At 31.5% G+C, this 18,149-nt stretch overlaps 1 protein-coding gene and 1 long non-coding RNA gene across 12 annotated transcripts; one reads left to right on the top strand and one right to left on the bottom strand.

Annotated features, from left to right (window-relative positions):
- Window positions 1–192: 192 nt before the first annotated feature.
- Window positions 193–13,506, top strand: Trpm (transient receptor potential cation channel, subfamily M). Of its 10 annotated transcripts, XM_034336460.2 has the most exons (23): window positions 193–332; window positions 705–862; window positions 1,617–1,724; window positions 1,866–1,948; window positions 2,507–2,563; window positions 3,339–3,525; window positions 3,606–3,819; window positions 3,912–4,071; window positions 4,145–4,281; window positions 4,350–4,506; window positions 4,583–4,745; window positions 4,818–5,126; window positions 5,198–5,744; window positions 5,824–6,035; window positions 6,107–6,274; window positions 7,142–7,201; window positions 7,296–7,343; window positions 8,495–8,710; window positions 8,796–9,144; window positions 9,230–9,375; window positions 9,447–10,037; window positions 10,106–10,260; window positions 10,368–10,530. In XM_034336460.2, exons 3-23 carry the CDS (start codon window positions 1,662–1,664, stop codon window positions 10,384–10,386), a joined length of 4,041 nt encoding a protein of 1,346 aa, XP_034192351.2. In that variant the 5' UTR covers window positions 193–332; window positions 705–862; window positions 1,617–1,661; the 3' UTR covers window positions 10,387–10,530. The 10 variants fall into 10 exon arrangements, with proteins under 10 accessions (XP_034192351.2, XP_034192341.2, XP_076544339.1 ...); XM_034336450.2 differs by having other exon boundaries at window positions 10,106–13,506; XM_076688224.1 differs by lacking the exons at window positions 10,106–10,260; window positions 10,368–10,530 and having other exon boundaries at window positions 9,447–9,566; window positions 9,745–9,920.
- Window positions 5,592–8,014, bottom strand: LOC117609786 (uncharacterized). 2 transcript variants are annotated; one of them, XR_004582681.2, is made up of 4 exons: window positions 6,423–8,014; window positions 6,114–6,306; window positions 5,803–6,005; window positions 5,592–5,718 (listed from the first exon to the last, which is right to left on the bottom strand). It is a non-coding gene; the product is annotated as an uncharacterized LOC117609786 (long non-coding RNA). The 2 variants fall into 2 exon arrangements; XR_013062151.1 differs by having other exon boundaries at window positions 5,600–5,718; window positions 5,800–6,005.
- Window positions 13,507–18,149: the final 4,643 nt, after the last annotated feature.

Below are 18,149 nucleotides of genomic sequence, written 5' to 3' on the forward strand. Positions count from 1 at the left end.
ATTTAATAGAACGAATTTCTTGTATAAAGCATTTCTGTATGTAATTTTGGCAAATTCAGTGGACTCTTCTCTAATTCTACGACATTATTGCAATTAAATAACGAAACGTTTTGTAACGTAAAAAATGCAAACATTATACATACATAAATACCGTGTAGCATTAATTGAGTGACGTAAAAGGCTTTTATGAATTATAAAAGCTAGTGCAAAATATTACGAATACACGCGAGCGCGATTTCTCTGCATATGTAACGTTTCATGCACTATGAGTACATACAACAGAGTACAATACAGTACAATAATTTGATCATTTTCGCTCGTTTGTTTTTAAGGTTTGTATCTACGAGCATTGTTATCCTGTATTTGATATTCAATATTTAAATGTTTGCTAAATGTACATTAAAATGTAATCTCGTATTCAAATGAGATGTTTCAATTATGCTATGAAGAGATTCTATAGTTATTGTTTTCCAGGTTAACTTCTAAGCACATGACAGATCATAACATTTTCCCGCCGCTTTTAAAATGTCATTACTGCAATATGCATTTAAATACAATTTTCCTTTAATTCTTTTATTATAGAGACGTATAATATTATATACTAAATTAGAATTAATGCTTTGAATGAGTGCTTTGAATTTGTAACAAAATATACGTTAATTAATATGGCTTTAAAACTTAAATTGTTTCAATCTTTCTTTTAGATAAACTTGTATTTGTACCAATTAAATATTTACTGGTGGTACAGTTGTAATTAATTTTCAACTGCAAATATATTATTTTATTATATTTGAAACACGCATTGATATTGTTCATGCAGTTCTATGTAGATATGATAGACAAAACCAAAAGTTGCAGACTGGTAAGTATATTAAAGTATTTTGATATAAAACATATTGTAGTTCAGTTATATTAATTAATGTTGTTAGTTTGATTTCATTTAAAATTATATCATTTTTAGGTAATGTACTTGATGCCTTTTTCTCAGCTATCTTAATTAATAATCAACAAATTTGTTATTATAATTTTATATGATACAAACTAAATGTACCTGCTTATTATATTATTACATTATGTGATAAAAATATTATAAAGGCATGAAATTTACACATGTATAATAAATTTAAAAATGAATTTTAGTTACCAAAAAGTAATATTAGCAGTGTATCTTATTAGATATGTAATTATTAAGTATTAATAAGAATTACTTATAAAATATGTATTACAAGAGAGAATGTTAGTGTATTTTCCTTATCTGTTTCATTTATCTTATCTCTTGCAATCAAGTATCGTCTGATTTTTATGTTTAACTTAGTTGTTTTGACAATGTATTGTTATAGTTGTACAGTTTCATTGTTTAATTGCTTTATTATTTATTACTAGTCATGTTACTTTATACATATATATTTTGATTTCTATTTACAGCTAAAAATATTAATAAAATTTTGTAGTTTGACTAGTCTTATTGTATGATATTTAACTTTTAATGTTTTTAATGTTTTCCTTTAAGTTTTTGTAAAACAAATATTTTGTGTATAAGCATATTTATATTACATGATACTTAAATATTATTTTTGGTTCATTTTTATTTAGTTATGTTTGTTTTTTTTGTTTAGTTAAACTATTGGTTAATCTTAAGTTAAATACATGTTACAATTAAAATGGCAATTGGAAGTATTATTTGCGGATCTACCACTCCTAGAGTGAAGAGAAAAAAGGCAAAGGTATTTTTTTTATTTATTATTTTAATATTATTTTGTAATCAATGTACTAAATTGTAGTATATGCTTGGGCCATCTTTTAAGGTGTATCTAAAATGATTAATTATGTGTCATTGCATGTAAATAATTTAACAAATTTTGTAGGCAACTGAACGAAGTTGGATAGAAGCAACTTTTCAAAAGAGGGAATGTTCAAAATTTATTCCAAGTGCTGAAGACGAGCATAAGTATGTACTATTACTTTCTCAGATTTATTCACTTCTTAGAAGGCACATTTTTATATCATACATTGCAGTAAAGTGAACTTATAACTCAAAATAATGGATGTATTTCATTCTAAATAATTAAAACACATGAAATTTTATAAAAAAAGTTAGAAGGTTTTATACATTATCTTAAAAATAAATATTATTTAAAATGTAAATCATCTTTTTAACATCATTTTTGTTTCCAGTATATGTCATTGTCATACACATTTTTTACTGTTGCTTTTGTTAAGTTTAATTGATATAAGATAATGAATATCTACATATATTTTGTTTTTCTAAATGGGCAATATTTTTGCAGAGGCAATATAAGAAATTGAATTAATAAATGACGACTGTGAACTTCAAATGCTTGTAATATTTAGTCCTATATTTAGGTTTCATAGTTTTAAATACAGTTTCTATTGAAAATATTTATTATTAGCAATCTACTTCTAGATCTTCTTAGATCACTACTAACATATTTTTTTATGTTCATTTTGTTTTACTTTACTTTTCTTTCTTTCATTCCATTTGTAGGTTTAAACAAGTACAGGGAGATAAGAATGCAGAGTATGATGTGATCACTACTTCCAGGTGAGAATTCATTGTAGGTTTTGTCGCGATTAAAAATCTTATACTTTTCATAAAATTATTATCAAAAATCATATAATATTGCTTCTGCAAATATATCGAATTTATTGCTAAAAAAAGTATTGTATGCATTTTTGTTTATCTTAAGTTAAATCATGTTTCTAAAAGAAAACAATTTATATATATTTATATATATTTTAAAGTAGTTATTAATATAAAGTACTATTACGTTACATGCATTCTGTACAGTTCTCAGCAATAATGGTTTGTACAAGAGCTGCTAAACTCTAGATATTTATGGTATATTTTACTTATAATATGCACATAATCGTTTCATTTTAAATTACTCGCTAAAATTTTATTTTAGATTTACATTCTACTTACTGCTTTTCAACAAATGCTTCATGTTCATCATTTTTTTTTTCTTTATCATACCATGCAGCTATAAAATTTTACTATTTTTATATAACAGACATTACGCCTCTATAACACACTGTAAAGATACTTTAAGTAATTAAGAAAAGTAATTGCAGTAGTTAGTGTTTTTCTGATTTGGGTGCCTTTTAAAATTTCCTTACTTAATAAGAAAAAGTAAAACACATGTTGTTCAGTTGTAAGTGATCTTTAAACTAAAAAAAGTTTAATTGCAAAGGGGTACAATTATATACAATAATCGTTAGTTGTAAAATTCGATGGAAACTTGAGTATTTGCTTGTACCCAAATGTAATTAACGTCTTCTTTTAAGTAAAAACACTGATAAATGATTGATTATTATAGATGTTGTTGTGGATATTCGTATACTCATCACTGCAGAGCTGGTATAGATGTTCAGAGTCATACTGCTAGCAATACCAAAGAAAAAGACCGCGAACAGTGGTCACCTGCTAAAAATACGCGTCCATTTCCAACTGATGCGTATGGCACAATTGAATTTCAAGGTGGACCACATCCAACGAAAGCACAGGTAAATAAAGAAGAAGAAATCATACAATAACATCTAATATTACATATACATATCAATCTTTCATCTTACATTTCTTTTAGTATGTAAGGCTAGCTTATGATACAAGACCAGAGCCAATAGTACAGTTATTATGCAGAGAATGGAACTTGGGATTACCTAAGTTATTAATAACTGTACACGGTGGACGCTCTAACTTTGAACTCCAGCCAAGTTTGAAAAAAGTGTTAAGGAAGGGTTTATTGAAAGCTGCAAAGACAACTGGAGCATGGATATTTACAGGGGGAACCAATACAGGTGGATTGAAATAAACAATTGATAAAATGAAGAAATTATCTGTTAATTTAAGTTTATATATATATATGTGTGTATTAATATAAACCTTTCAGGTATCACAAGACAAGTGGGAGATGCATTGTTATTAGAAAAATCTCAAAGACAAGGTCGCGTTGTAAGCATAGGTATCGCACCATGGGGAATTTTGGATAAAAGCCACGAGCTTGTAACTCGAGGCGGTGAAGTACCTTACGATTGTCTTTCGTCTCCATGGTAGAAATTCATAACTTTTTATTAACATATAATCTATTATAAAAAATTACTCCTATTTATTACAATTGTACAGGTCTAAATACGCAGTTTTAAACAATCGACATGCATATTTTTTATTGGTGGATAATGGTACTGGTGGCCGATACGGTGCTGAAATTGTGTTACGTAGAAGATTGGAAAAATACATTTCCAATTTAAAATTACAACCATGTAAATATAAATGCTTCAATAATTATAGTTTATAAATTTTTATATAATTAATTGATTTCTTATTACAGATACACACAGCAGTATTCCTGTTGTAGCATTAGTGATTGAAGGAGGAACAAATACAATTCGTTCAGTTTTGGAGTATGTCACAGATGTTCCTCCTGTTCCTGTAGTAGTTTGTGATGGTTCAGGTCGAGCTGCTGATCTCATCGCCTTTATGCATAAGTAATTACTTAACAATTACTTCATAATTTTTATTTTTAAATGTGTATCATTGGGTATTAATTTAAAATACATTTAGATATGCATCTGAAGGAGAAGGAGAAAATGGAGAAAACGAGGGACCATTAGAGAGTATGAGAGAACATCTTTTAGATACGATCAAGCGCACCTTTAAAGTAACTACTGAACAAGCATCTCAATTGTACTCTGAACTTTTACAGTGTACACGTAAGAAGCACTTGGTAAATATAATTTTTTATAATTTTCTCCAACACCATTCATGTGTTTGTGCTATATATAAATTGCAATTACAGATAACAGTATTTAGAATAACTCAAGATCGTCCTCAAGAACTGGATCAAACAATATTGACAGCTTTGTTTAAATCTAAGCAGTTGTCTCCTGCTGAACAGCTGTCTTTGTCTTTGATCTGGAATAGAGTGGATATAGCACGTAGCGAAATATTTGTTTATGGACAAAATTGGCCACCAGGTGCTTTAGATCAAGCCATGATGCAAGCATTGCAACATGATAGAATTGATTTTGTAAAACTCCTCTTGGAGAATGGGGTTTCTATGCGTAAATTCTTATCGATTCCACGGCTTGAAGAATTATATAATACCGTAAGTATTGAAATTTTACTTGTGATATTATAGATATGTAATTAACTTTCCTATTTATATCGATTACATAGAAAGAAGGCCCTTCAAACACACTGGGCTACATTCTTCGCGATGTACGACCAAATATTCCACGTGGGTACATGTACACGTTACATGACATTGGTCTTGTCATAAATAAATTAATGGGTGGGGCGTATCGTTCCCAGTACACTCGGAGAAGGTTTCGCGTGATCTATACTAAAGTAATGAAGAGATCCGGAGGGCATCCTCAGCATATGCATCGAAATAGTTGCGTTTTAAGCAGCGGTAATCGCTATTATTCAGGATCTGGTAGCAAACAAGATAGTTTAACAATGAGTTTGCTTGCTGAGACTTTACCAGCTAATCGTGATACTCCACTTTTTGATTATCCTTTCAATGAATTACTTATTTGGGCTGTGTTGACGAAACGTCAGCAAATGGCTTTACTGATGTGGCAACATGGTGAGGAAGCTCTAGCGAAAGCACTTGTCGCCCTTAAGTTATACAAAGCGATGGCACATGAAGCTGCTGAAGACGATCTTGAAACGGAAGTCTACGACGAACTACGAAGCTATGGAAAAGAATTCGAAAACATTGGTATAAAGATATCCATCATACAATTTTATGTAATTTATGTCTTTATATAATTTACTACTCTTATTTCTTCTTTTGGCAGCCTTGGAATTGCTAGATTATTGTTACCGCCAGGATGACGATCAGACTCAACAATTATTAACTTCTGAACTTCAAAACTGGTCCGGTCAGACGTGTCTTTCGTTAGCAGTCACTGCTAATCATCGTCCACTTTTGGCACATCCTTGTAGTCAGATCATTTTAGCGGATCTGTGGATGGGTGGTCTTCGTACAAGAAAAAATACAAATTTAAAGGTGATCATGTTGTAGATGTAAAGAAAAAGGATTTCTGTTCCTTTTATAATTGTATTGTTTTCTAAATTTAGGTTGTACTTGGATTAGTTTGTCCTTTTTACATCACGCGTTTGGAATTCAAAAGTCGTGAGGAATTACAATTGATGCCTCAAACTCAAGAAGAACATTTGATCGCTCTTGAAGATGAGAAGGAAGATAGCGATTCAGAGCACGGCGTTCCAACTGGCCCAGACGTCGAGGTAATGACTTCTTTTTTTTGGTTTTAATAAAACTACGATAACAGATAAGAAGTAATTATTTGAGAGTAATGTTTTACTTAAAACAACTAAACATTGATTAAATGTCTAGTGCAGACTAATGTTTGTGATTAGTATTGGTACGACTTACGAGTAAATAAAATTGCTATGAAGATGATAGAGTGCGGTGATTCGTATTAATCAATATGGGCTGTCACTGCATTGCACAAAAGTTCATCATTACACATTCCATGCTGCAATTATCAATTTATTTTTGAACATAGCGGTAATCACGGCTTTGTTATGTTGAAATAATGTACTCGAATTTTGTCCATTCATGATACAAATCAATGAAGATGTGTAAATAAACAAAATAGTTATGAAAATCAAATTGGACCCAAATATTTAAGTATACATCAGTATAATTGCAATAACGTTTACTTAGAATACATTTCATTCATAAAAATAGTTTTCAGTAGCACAGTTGGTTGTACACGTGGTTGCTGGTTTTGAACTGTAGTTTGAAAGATTCTATGAAAACGTATACGCATGTAGGTTCTATTCATATAATTCTAAATATGTTTATGTGCCTGCATTACATTTTTCTAAGTACCCTAAATGAAACTTGAAGCATTATAGGTTCACCTGTGATTATATGTTCAAAGAGTATACATATTAGTTAAAATTACAATGTTACATTATTGTATGTGATTTCTTGCACATGTAATAGTAAATATGTATATTTAAATATCTTGTTTAGGAGGGTAATTGCGTATTGAATAAAATATAACATATCGATCACTTTTAGAGGTACTGAAATGTTCTTGCGACTGATAGACTATCTGGGTATGCGTATGAATTGTTTTTTAGAAACGTCATCGCAGGAGCCTGAGTGTACGCAACAAATCCAGCAGCCAACAAGGCACTAAGGTATATCTATAATGGCCTGAAATGCAATGAACTCTATGACCAATCAATTCACACTTTCCGGTGCACTTTTCAACTATCTTTCTTATGTTATTAGTTATCATCAAGGAAAACTTCTATTTATTCAGTATCGGAATCCGTACCGGTGAGGATGATAACTAAAGTTTCTAATGTAAAAAGAATCGTGTTGTATTATAAATACTAATATTCAAATTGTTTGTTTGATGTCAGATAGTGTACCGCCAAAATATCGGTATCGTTCCTATGGTATAAACCTGAATAGTGCAAGCCAATCGATGTTCAATATGTATATTATTAAATCACCTTTTCATTTCAATCTTCCTTACGACGTACCGATGTTTTTTATCGCGGTTGAAATCTCTAACCATTGTCAGTCGTTTGCTTTTGATTATTTGTTTTTAGTAATTTTTTATTTAATACATTAAAATGTATACAATTTTGTAAATTCAGAAAAGTTACATTTAAGGAATCATATCAATCTGAAACCAAACATAAAAGAAGCTGAAAATCTGTTCCGTAATACAATTATTTTAAATTTCCACTCTTCCTGTACTGTATTATTGAATTGCACTAACTATTTTATACTCTACACAGCCATTACTCTTAACACAAACTGCACTCTATTCATCGCTTTCCATTTTTATTATTATCTTATTTTACTCTTATCCTTTATAGTCTTGCAGCAGTTGAATTTGTTACTTATTTTTTATGTTCTTTTAATCTATTAAAAATATAATCATTAATAGCTATTATTATTGAATATCATTAGATTATTTAGCCCTTTTATAAAGTATTTCACAATATTCTACGTAACACATCCCTCTACATAATATATGTAATATTCATTAAAAAATTCATTTCACTTATACAGTTTTATGTGATCATACAGAATAACAATGATGTATTTGTATAGAAATGATGTATGTTATCTATCTTTCCCTATCTTTTACAGTGTTATTAGAATGCTATAAAAATATTTTTGTTTCAGTGTTTGCTTCCTATATACTGTGTACCATTCTATTCACTTAGTTTCTTCAATTAATTTGTTAGTAATATTCGTACTGTAAATTGTTTCTGAGAATGATTAATAATTTGGTAAAGATGACTATTGATACACGTCTGATTATACTTGAGAGATTCCTGTCATTTGTCTGTTAATGTCCTGTACTCTTTGTGAGATGTGAGTGAGTGTGAGTGTGAGTGTGAGTGTGAGTGTGTATGTGCGTGTGTGTGTGTACATTATATTGAAATTTTTTTTTTCTTTTCTTTATATAGGCTTTGATCAGCAATGAGCATACTACAACTGTAGCAAAGGATACAATTGTACAAGAGAATGGTAAAGTGTTGACAGACAATGATGATGTTATTCATCGCGCATATGGTATTTCATCTGACTACTACAATGACATAAAAAATAGCAGGCCGCTGAGGCTGAAGAGAAAATTATATGAATTTTATACAGCTCCTATCACAAAATTTTGGGCAAATGCTGTAAGTTTTATACGTTAACTGATATTCGCTTGTACATATTCAAACAAACATCATTAAACATTAAATGTATTTCTTTGGGTTGCAGATAGCATATATGATTTTTTTGGTTCTCTTTTCATATTGCATTCTCATACACATGGATGATCATCCATCATTGGCAGAGATTTATGCGATCGCATACATTTGCACATTAGGATGTGAAAAAGTACGAGAAATTGCCACCTCCGAACCAGCCACTCTTTCTCATAAATTTAGTGTATGGGCATGGAATATGTGGAATCCATGTGATGCAGCAGCTATTATTTTTTTTCAAATTGGTCTGGCCTTACGTTTGCGGCATTCTACTCTTGACGTTGGTCGTGTTATTTACTGTGTTGATTGTATTTATTGGTACTTAAGGATATTAAATATCCTTGGTGTAAATAAGTACTTTGGTACGTTATGTCACCACATTAAGAAAAAGGACAAATATAAATACGTGCACAATAAATGAATGAATTTGTTTCTTTGTTGCTTCAGGTCCGTTAGTTACCATGATGGGAAAAATGGTGAAAAATATGATATACTTTGTGGTACTTTTAACAGTTGTATTAATGAGTTTTGGAGTCACTCGACAAGCAATATTGAATCCAAATGCTGAACCCAAATTAAGAATCATAAGAGATGTATGTATTTTCTATACATCTTTATTTCAAAAGAATTTGTATGGTTATTAATTATATGTTTTTTTGTTTAGATATTTATGGAGCCTTACTTTATGTTGTACGGGGAGGTATATGCAGACAACATAGACCCTGATTGTGGAGACGAGCCAGGAATGATTCCCTGCCTACCAGGGCGCTGGATCACACCTGCTGTAATGTCTATTTATCTTTTAGTTGCAAACATCTTACTAATAAACCTTTTGATTGCGGTTTTCAATAATATATTCAATGAGGTAAACGCGGTAGCACACCAAGTTTGGATGTTCCAACGTTTTACCGTTGTTATGGAATACGAACAAAAACCAGTTTTACCTCCTCCGCTCATTGTAGTTTGTCACATATATCTGCTGGTGAAATATTTGCTGCGGTATGTGACTCAAGGAAAAACAAGTACCGGTGAAACGTACGACAACGGGCTCAAATTATTCCTAGAAGCAGACGACATGGAACGCTTGTACGATTTTGAAGAGGACTGTGTCGAAGGATATTTTCGTGAACAAGAGTTAAAGCTTCAGATGTCGACAGAGGAACGTATCAAGGTTACTACGGAAAGGGTAGAAAATATGCATCAAAAAATAGAAGACATTGATAAGAAGGAAAACACTCAAAATGCTTCGCTTCAGGTAATCATATATTATCTATTCTCTCATTATTTAAACATCTAATATATAAATATTTTATTCTATTGCAGGCTGTGGAATTTCGTATCCGTAAATTGGAAGAGTTAAATGAACAGACATTGGCACATCTAGGAGTTATCCATAGGTTTATGGCAACCCATATGCCCAATATAGAAGGCTTGTCCGGTCTCGACGTAGAAGGTCGTCAGCGCAGAATATCAGAACGGTCAGAAGTTCTCTCAGAAACAGACTCTCATACACAGCTACCAAGTATCGCAGCTAAGCGCAAAAGGCTCGTGCGATCACTGACTGATGGTACGTTTCTCAGTTTAGGTCAACAATTAGACGATGACATGTTGAAACATTCGGAAACGGTTACGTCACGTGAGAACCTTAGCAGAAACGACTCTTCGGTAAGCGGAGACGGGCATACCGTCCAAGATGATCTAAAGACAACAACGAGCCAAGAGACTGAAGTGAGCAGAGGAGATGTCGAGGGAGACACATTAAAGAAAGAGTCACAATCAGACAGCAAAGAAGCCAGCAGAGAACTGAGCGGAGAAGCAAGTAGCAGAGAGTTAAGCACAGATCCAAGTAGACAAACGAGTAGGGAATTGAGCAGGGATACAAGTAAAGATGCGACAAGCAAAGAGCCAAGCAGAGAAGCGAGCAGCGAAGCACCAACATCAGAACCTTTCAGACAAGATTCTTCAGAACGTCCTACCAGACAGAGCAGTAGGACGCGTTCAGAATCTGATGATGTAATGATACTACCCTCTGGAGTTGCTAGAGGTGTAACCTGGGCAGAGCCACGCGTTGCAGTAATTCCCTCAGTATCTTCAACGAGTAGCACGCAGAGATCCATTCTACTAGCAATGCGTGCTGAATACACCAGTATAACAGACGAATTAGAGAGTTACTGTGGCCTTCTTAGTCCACCTAGAACGCCACCGATTTCTCCTCCTCCTTCGAGGGCTAGGAATCTTTCAGAAATGTCCAATCCAGAAATGGCATGGCAGATTGAAAACGAACACTTAAGAGATGCTGAGGAATGCGATTACCAACAGATGGAGGACTTAATACAGAGGAGGTACATTGGAGACGACGAGGAATCCTTACAGGGACAGGACGATGCTAGTGCAAGTCCATTCTTCATATCAAATGAACATAGGCACCAGCTTCGTAGAGCTTCAGCTATTGATGAAGAGTCGCGAAGACCTCCACCTACTATCAGTGTAACTAGAGAAATTGAACAAACTCTTTCGAGGCCACCGATTCGAGAGTCTGAGGGCTCTGATCCCAACGATAAGAATCTGAGCACCGTACCTGCTCCAGCTTCGGAGACCATGTGTTAAATATCAGAGCTCTCCTCGAGGTAATTTCAGTATAGACTTGATAATGGATCTGACTCAACGAAACTGAAAATTCTATTTTATCGCAGTATAATCAAACTGAATACATTTTTCTTATAGCACAAAGTACTGTTGAGCTCAAATCTAACGATTGTTTTTTAAAAACCAATTTAGTTGCAGTTTTTATTACAACATTTCGGAAGCTTTTATTATAATAATTTATTTACCTTAAAGTACTTAGTACACATTGTACATATGCATATAAATATGTACATACAAATAGTGAAATTATCAAGCTTGCTGTTATCACGATTGATCTAGAAAATCAGATGTACATTACCAGCAATTTATAATTGCATTTTCAATTTTTAAATATGTTGCATACAATTTTTGAAATATTTATCAATGTAGACTATAATTATGAAAAGTATTCAATTATTACAACTTCACATTTGAATACTCTAATAATATCACTTAAAATATATTTTATTGTACTGTAATTTATTTCTTAACTATCAGCTTTACAAAGCTTCCAGTATATTTTAGATTTTGCTAGATTCCTATTAGAATATTTGTGCAACTGTCTTGGTATATCAATTGTAGTTACAATTTTTGTCTATATAAATTACCTTTTATTTTGTATGTATAACATATTTGTTGCAAACATACGTGTAGTAAAATTTAATCAATTACTTAAATCAATTAATTCTTATGAACGTTTTTAATTTTTAATATTTTCAATCGTTTTATTGTTTGAATTTGTTAGAAGTATTTTTTTATCATTGTATTGTACATTATAGCATGTCTGGGTGCGATTATTGCTATTAATGTATTAACAGTTATAATATATCAAAGATAATGTTTATGTGCATATCGAGTAACATGCCTGATGTTACAATGTATTGAGTTCTATCGAAGTGTCGCAGTGAAGTTGGCTACACATTCACTAACTATTCACGCCGCGTCGGTGAGCCAATGGGCGAGATCGGCTCACCGACGACGCGGCGTGAATGTGTTAGTGAATTTGTAGCCAATTTCACTGCGACAAGTTCAATGCGACTTTGAGCATAGTAAGCTTCACTAAAAAAAATGGCGTCACAGAAATTCCTACCATGCACGGTACTAAACATATAATTAAATCAATTATTATAACTGAAGCCAATTACTTCAGATTTTCGAGTAACTATTTTTTTAGAATAATCACAATAACGTTTATTATTTTAAATAATGATTAATTCATGGAATAAAACTTCAAATATTTGATATTTGATTCAAATATTCAAACTTCTATTGTGATAATTACAACAATTAGTCAATTACATTTTTTTAGCATTAATTTTTAAATTTATCTGCGAATCGTATTGTGTTCTATTATCCATTCGTTTGAATATTTGAATTAAAATCATTAGTTCAATTTCGACTCAAAATACATAATATATGTGCCTATTGAAAAATCACAATTATTAAACTTTGATGAAATATTGAAGACTTTTAATCGGAATACGTTTCTAGGAAACTTGTGTTGCCGCTGTGAATAGTATTTAATGCACTATACAAGTTCCTTCCATTTTTTAAATCGTGAATTTTAAAAAATGGCAGTCTGTTGTCCCATTCAATGAGATTATTTGGTTTCATTTGGGTCTACCGTTCGTTTGAAAAAATGTACATATGCGTGTATTTCGGGCACATGGTGAAATCGAACATTTTTTCACCAACGACGTAATATATAAGTTGATGATGTAGTTTCACCTAATTTTAACGGTTAGGTGTTTTTCTTCTTCCCAAGATACTTCATTTTGTAATACGTTCGCTGGCACCTCCGCGGCAACGCAATTCTTTTTTAGAAAGATGTTGATATTTAAACTTTTGGAAAAAGAAGTGCTTTTATTTAAGTATATTGGGAAACGGAGACGAAATAATATACCAATTTGTGTTCAAAACTTCAATCGAAAAAATTAGGTGAAACTTAATCTAATCGACACACGCCGATTTTTATGTGCTTTGAGTATGATATAGAACTCAATAAAATATATGACGTGTATTTTTTTTATCGGCAATCGTCCATGCTGAAAGGGTAAAAATAGCCCCCAAAGTTGGGGTTGTAAAACATATTATCTTGAAGATTTGTGTGTTTTTGGATAGCAAATTTGTCTGTGTGACTATCTTTTTGATAAATTTATTTGTTTAAAAAATATGTTGAAAAATAATCTATTTTTGTTATTTTTTGGGGTAAAATGTTGATCTATTTTTATGAAAATTTGTACAAGTAAACTATACATCTTGACAAAGAATGCGGATAAATTGGAATTTTTAAGTTCACCATCATAGTAGATATTATTACGTTGCAAATTGTGCGCGGAACTTGTGTTGAAATGTTCGTGGTGTCGGCGGCATTTGTGATTCATACATTTCTTTGAGAGTTTTCATTATTGTAACAATTATATAAATTAGTATAGAATTGCATAGATGTATAAAAAATTTATTTTTGTTTACTTTCACATTTCTTCTACTTCAAAAATATTTGGAATGCACTATTAGTATCAGCTATCGCTTCCTTATAATTAGAACTTTTCAAGCACTTTTTTCAGCACTTTTTAAAATTAGAAGACCAATCCTTCTTGAGGGTACCAAAATCAGCTCTTTTTAGAACTAATAACATCAGCTTTTCTCAGGGCTACCATACTCTTCTAAATGTGGAACAATTTTGAAGAAACAACCACTCCTATTTCAACAAACCACTGGCATTCCTCACGCCTGTCGTATTGACCTCTTTTACGATGGGGATTGTCAGTACTTTTACTTGCCATGCCGTTTTCCACTACTCATGAAACGATTAACAAAGCATAGTGTAAATTAATTAAATAATATTACACAAATTTATATCAAAGTGGAACGTAGACATTGCTATAGAGGGCCAGCAGAGTCGAGATGTAAATACAATTTGCAACGTAATAATAGCTACTGACGGTGAACTTAAAAATTCCAATTTATTTGCATTCTTTGTCAAGATGTATAGTTTACTTGTACAAATTTTCATAAAAATAGATCAACATTTTACCAAAAAAAATGACAAAAATGGATTATTTTTCAATATATTTTTGAAACAAATAAATTTATCAAAAAGATGGCTACATAGAAAAATTTGCTATCCAAAAACATACAAATCAAATTTTGAATTTTTCGCTTACACCTAATAGTTCCTGAGATATTCAAGAAAATATGTTTTGTAACCCCAACTTTGGGGACTATTTTCACCCCTTCAGCATGGACGATTGCCGATAAAAAAAATACGTGTCAAATATTTTATTGAGTTCTATATCATACTCAAAGCGCATCAAAATCGGCGTGTGTCGATTGGGTAATGTCCCTTGTTAGTGGAATTCTTAAAGTTCTCAACACGTATTCGTTGGCGCTGATAGCTTTTTTTTCAAAGAGCGCTAATTATAAGTGAGGTATCGGAGGTGTTTCGTTCGTATAAAATGTGGAAAATTAAGTGTAAACCGGAAGCGATTAAACTAGCGTGAGCTAAATCAAATGTGAGGTACTTATAGCGTGAAAATCTGTAACTGCGGATCTGCAGAATTGTATTGGCTTTAGATGCGATTTTATTTTGATAAATTTAGACACACTACACAGTCCAACAACAAGATCGACTTTCAGTGTAAATAATTTTCCGACGAGTATATTGTAAATGTGATGTAATTACACCGCTTTATTATCTTTTAGACACGTATGAATGACGTTTCGATTGAAAAACCGCATCATTAAGCTCCGTTGACAGAAAACTGAACATTTATAATTAATCCTTGAACAGCGGAGCCTGGGTTATCATGACTCAAATTTATAAAAAGATTTATATAGAGGTATATTAATCTACAGTTAAATGTATAATCTTTAAACGAAAGAGTTTCATATATTGGAAGAATAATTTTTGAAAGAGCAGTGTAACATTTAGAAAATGAAAATAATATGGAATACAAGATTAGATTAAAATTGGGACTCTTGCCATGGTCCGCCGTCCGAGGGTTACTAGTTTACCGCCACAAGCGTTTCATTTGATATTGCAAACGAAATAAAAAGCCGTCCTTTAATAGGTTTATCACTGCAACGATTATACACGTGTTCGCCGTAGTATTTTAGGTAATGTCATATCAAGATTTCATTTTTATAAATGTATACACACTTTTAACAAACAATTTGTGGATTTACATTGTCGTTTATGTTAGTACTGGCAACGAGCGAAAGACTTCAGCCGGCTCCCCCCTGGCGAAAGTGATGCGAGATATTATTAAACGATTCGTACTTGCGTGTCTATCATTGTTACTGCCGAACATTTTTATGAATTTTTTGACATACATTTAGGGCCTTATCACGCACTATCTGCTGCGTTGAACACAGAATATACGGACCACTTAAACAAAACAAAAAAAAGGAGAAGAAAATAAAGCGAACCATATCACGCGGATATTACGTTGTTAGAAACGAAGGTCAATCCGTGTTAATATCTATGATATGCAATTACGAGCAAAATGTTCAATATTTGCGTAACCGAAAAGAAACGAATGCCTAATTGTATGTAACTGTGTATAGTTAGTAAAATTTTAAGAAGAAAAAAAAGAGCGAAAGAGGCAAAGCAAATCTAAGACTGTATCATAAGAAACAACGCCTGTTTACTTATTTTAGTCTAACAATCAATAAATAGACGAGCGTACGATGAATTGTACATACAGTGTAAATCTAATATGTACAGCGATTAGGTTTATTGAATAATATCGATTTGCTGGATCTGTTAATGAATTATCGAAGAAAGTTGGTCTTTTATAGGAGGAACAATTTCGTTGATCTCTACATATTTAGAATCGCTCTGAATTCAATTTGTTAATTTGATTTAAAAGTAACAGCTTTCCGATTGTCCACTTACAATTAAACTGGTAGTGCGACGGAGCTTAACCTCAAATTTGAAGTTTAATCTCCACTATCGTCGTTTTTAGTATTATTAATAAGTATCGAATTAATTATTACATAGACAACATCATTGCGTTGCGCGTAGGTAGGGGAATGGATTTTTCAACATTAATCAACGAATCGAAAATGAAGTAAATCGAAAGGTGCTATCGTGTAAATCAAGCCTTACGTAAGACGATCAACAATCGGAATGATCGATTAACGAACGATTGCGATTTATCTTCGATATCGATATCTCATGCTTCGTATAAACTTAATCGTTTGATAGAAAGCATCTGTTTTAAAGAAATAAGCTTTTCAAACACAGTTTACCTCATATCCTTTCTTCCGTGTAATCTATTTCAGAATTTTAACATAAGCTCTGCTATCGGATTGTTATGATCGATGAATCGAATATGTATCTAATGGAAGAAATATAGCGAGGTTAGAGAATAACACACTCGTGTATGTACCGGAAGTTAAGAATTTATTAGGTATTCAAATTAATTATGTGCCTTTCATTTTTTTTAAATTAAAGCTTTATTTTTAAAAAGTTATGATAACCACAATTATTGAAGTAATTGTTATTGTTTTCATATTCTGGCGCCGCTTTTCGAATACACAGAAGCGCGGAAAAGTATTTAAATTTAAAAGAATAACTAATAAGGTGTAATTCTAAAGGCTCCGAATTAATTTATACACCTGATAAAAACAGATTAATATTAAAGACTTCAAAATTTTTATAATTCAAATTTCAGATAACCAATACAAATCTTCATTGGCGTTAGATTGATATGTATACAGAATAATATTTTTAAATGAATTATATATATGTCTGTATGTTTCTTCCAGAAAACGTATCTCGAACGAATGTTTATTAAGCGTTGAAATCACTATCGTTTAAATTGTAATAATCCCTTTTATAAATCCTACCTGCATTTGCGAACGGTGCAAATCAATCTTGCTCAACATTTCTCATGCATCGTATACTGGACATGAGTTAGTTTTACACTAATTAACAGCATCACTTATCTTCGTTTACTATTAAAATTATAGCATGTATGGTGCCACATGTATGCACATCGAAGAAATTTAATATAAAAACGAAGGACGTTTCAAGGTCATCTAAACATATACTTATTTTTTATCATTAAATAATAGCTCACACAATTGTTCCAATACACAATGACGCTGTGCTATTTAATAAATAATAATATTATAGATGATCTTTAAATGACCTTGACACCTTCATTTAACTACCCTATTCCTTTTTATTCTTCTTTGACTTCTAATAATATATTCAATATTTTCAACTCAATGTAACTTTTTTAACTAGAATTATTTATTGTTAAATGCAAATGGATTTTGGCTTTATATATAGTGATTAACATTTAGAATAATTTTACACTAAAGTGTGCATTAATTATAAAGTAACTAATATCCTATCATTAAAATATATTGAATTATGTGATTGAATCTTTTAATTAATTTTAATTAATACTATAAAACAAAAGAAGGTATTTTAGCTCGATAGTGTATAGATAATAATTGCTCGCACACGTCTACGGATATCATGTAATTAATACAAAATACGTCTCGTATCGTATTTGTAACTAAAATATTCACTGTCACTGTAATAAAAACTAGTTTTAGATCAAATCAAATGGAATTTACGTAAGAGATATTAAAGAGAGATGAAGAATTAAGAAGGGTTAATGATCGTATTTTTTAAGATAGTCGATGTTATTTAACAATGTTCCTCCGTTTCGTTACCTTTGTATTACACTGTTCAGAATAATAATTATTTTTTAATACTTCA

This window comes from Osmia lignaria, chromosome 5 (assembly GCF_051020975.1).
Source record: "Osmia lignaria lignaria isolate PbOS001 chromosome 5, iyOsmLign1, whole genome shotgun sequence".
NCBI classification, from domain to species: Eukaryota; Metazoa; Arthropoda; class Insecta; order Hymenoptera; family Megachilidae; genus Osmia; species Osmia lignaria.

Coding starts and splice junctions, on each gene's coding strand:
- Trpm (XM_034336450.2), top strand. CDS start 1,662: ATGGCAATTGGAAGTATTATTTGCGGATCTACCACTCCTAGAGTGAAG. Junction 5,745..5,823: donor AAAAGAATTCGAAAACATTG/GTATAAAGATAT, acceptor TTCTTTTGGCAG/CCTTGGAATTGCTAGATTAT. Junction 7,344..8,494: donor CAGTATCGGAATCCGTACCG/GTGAGGATGATA, acceptor TTCTTTATATAG/GCTTTGATCAGCAATGAGCA.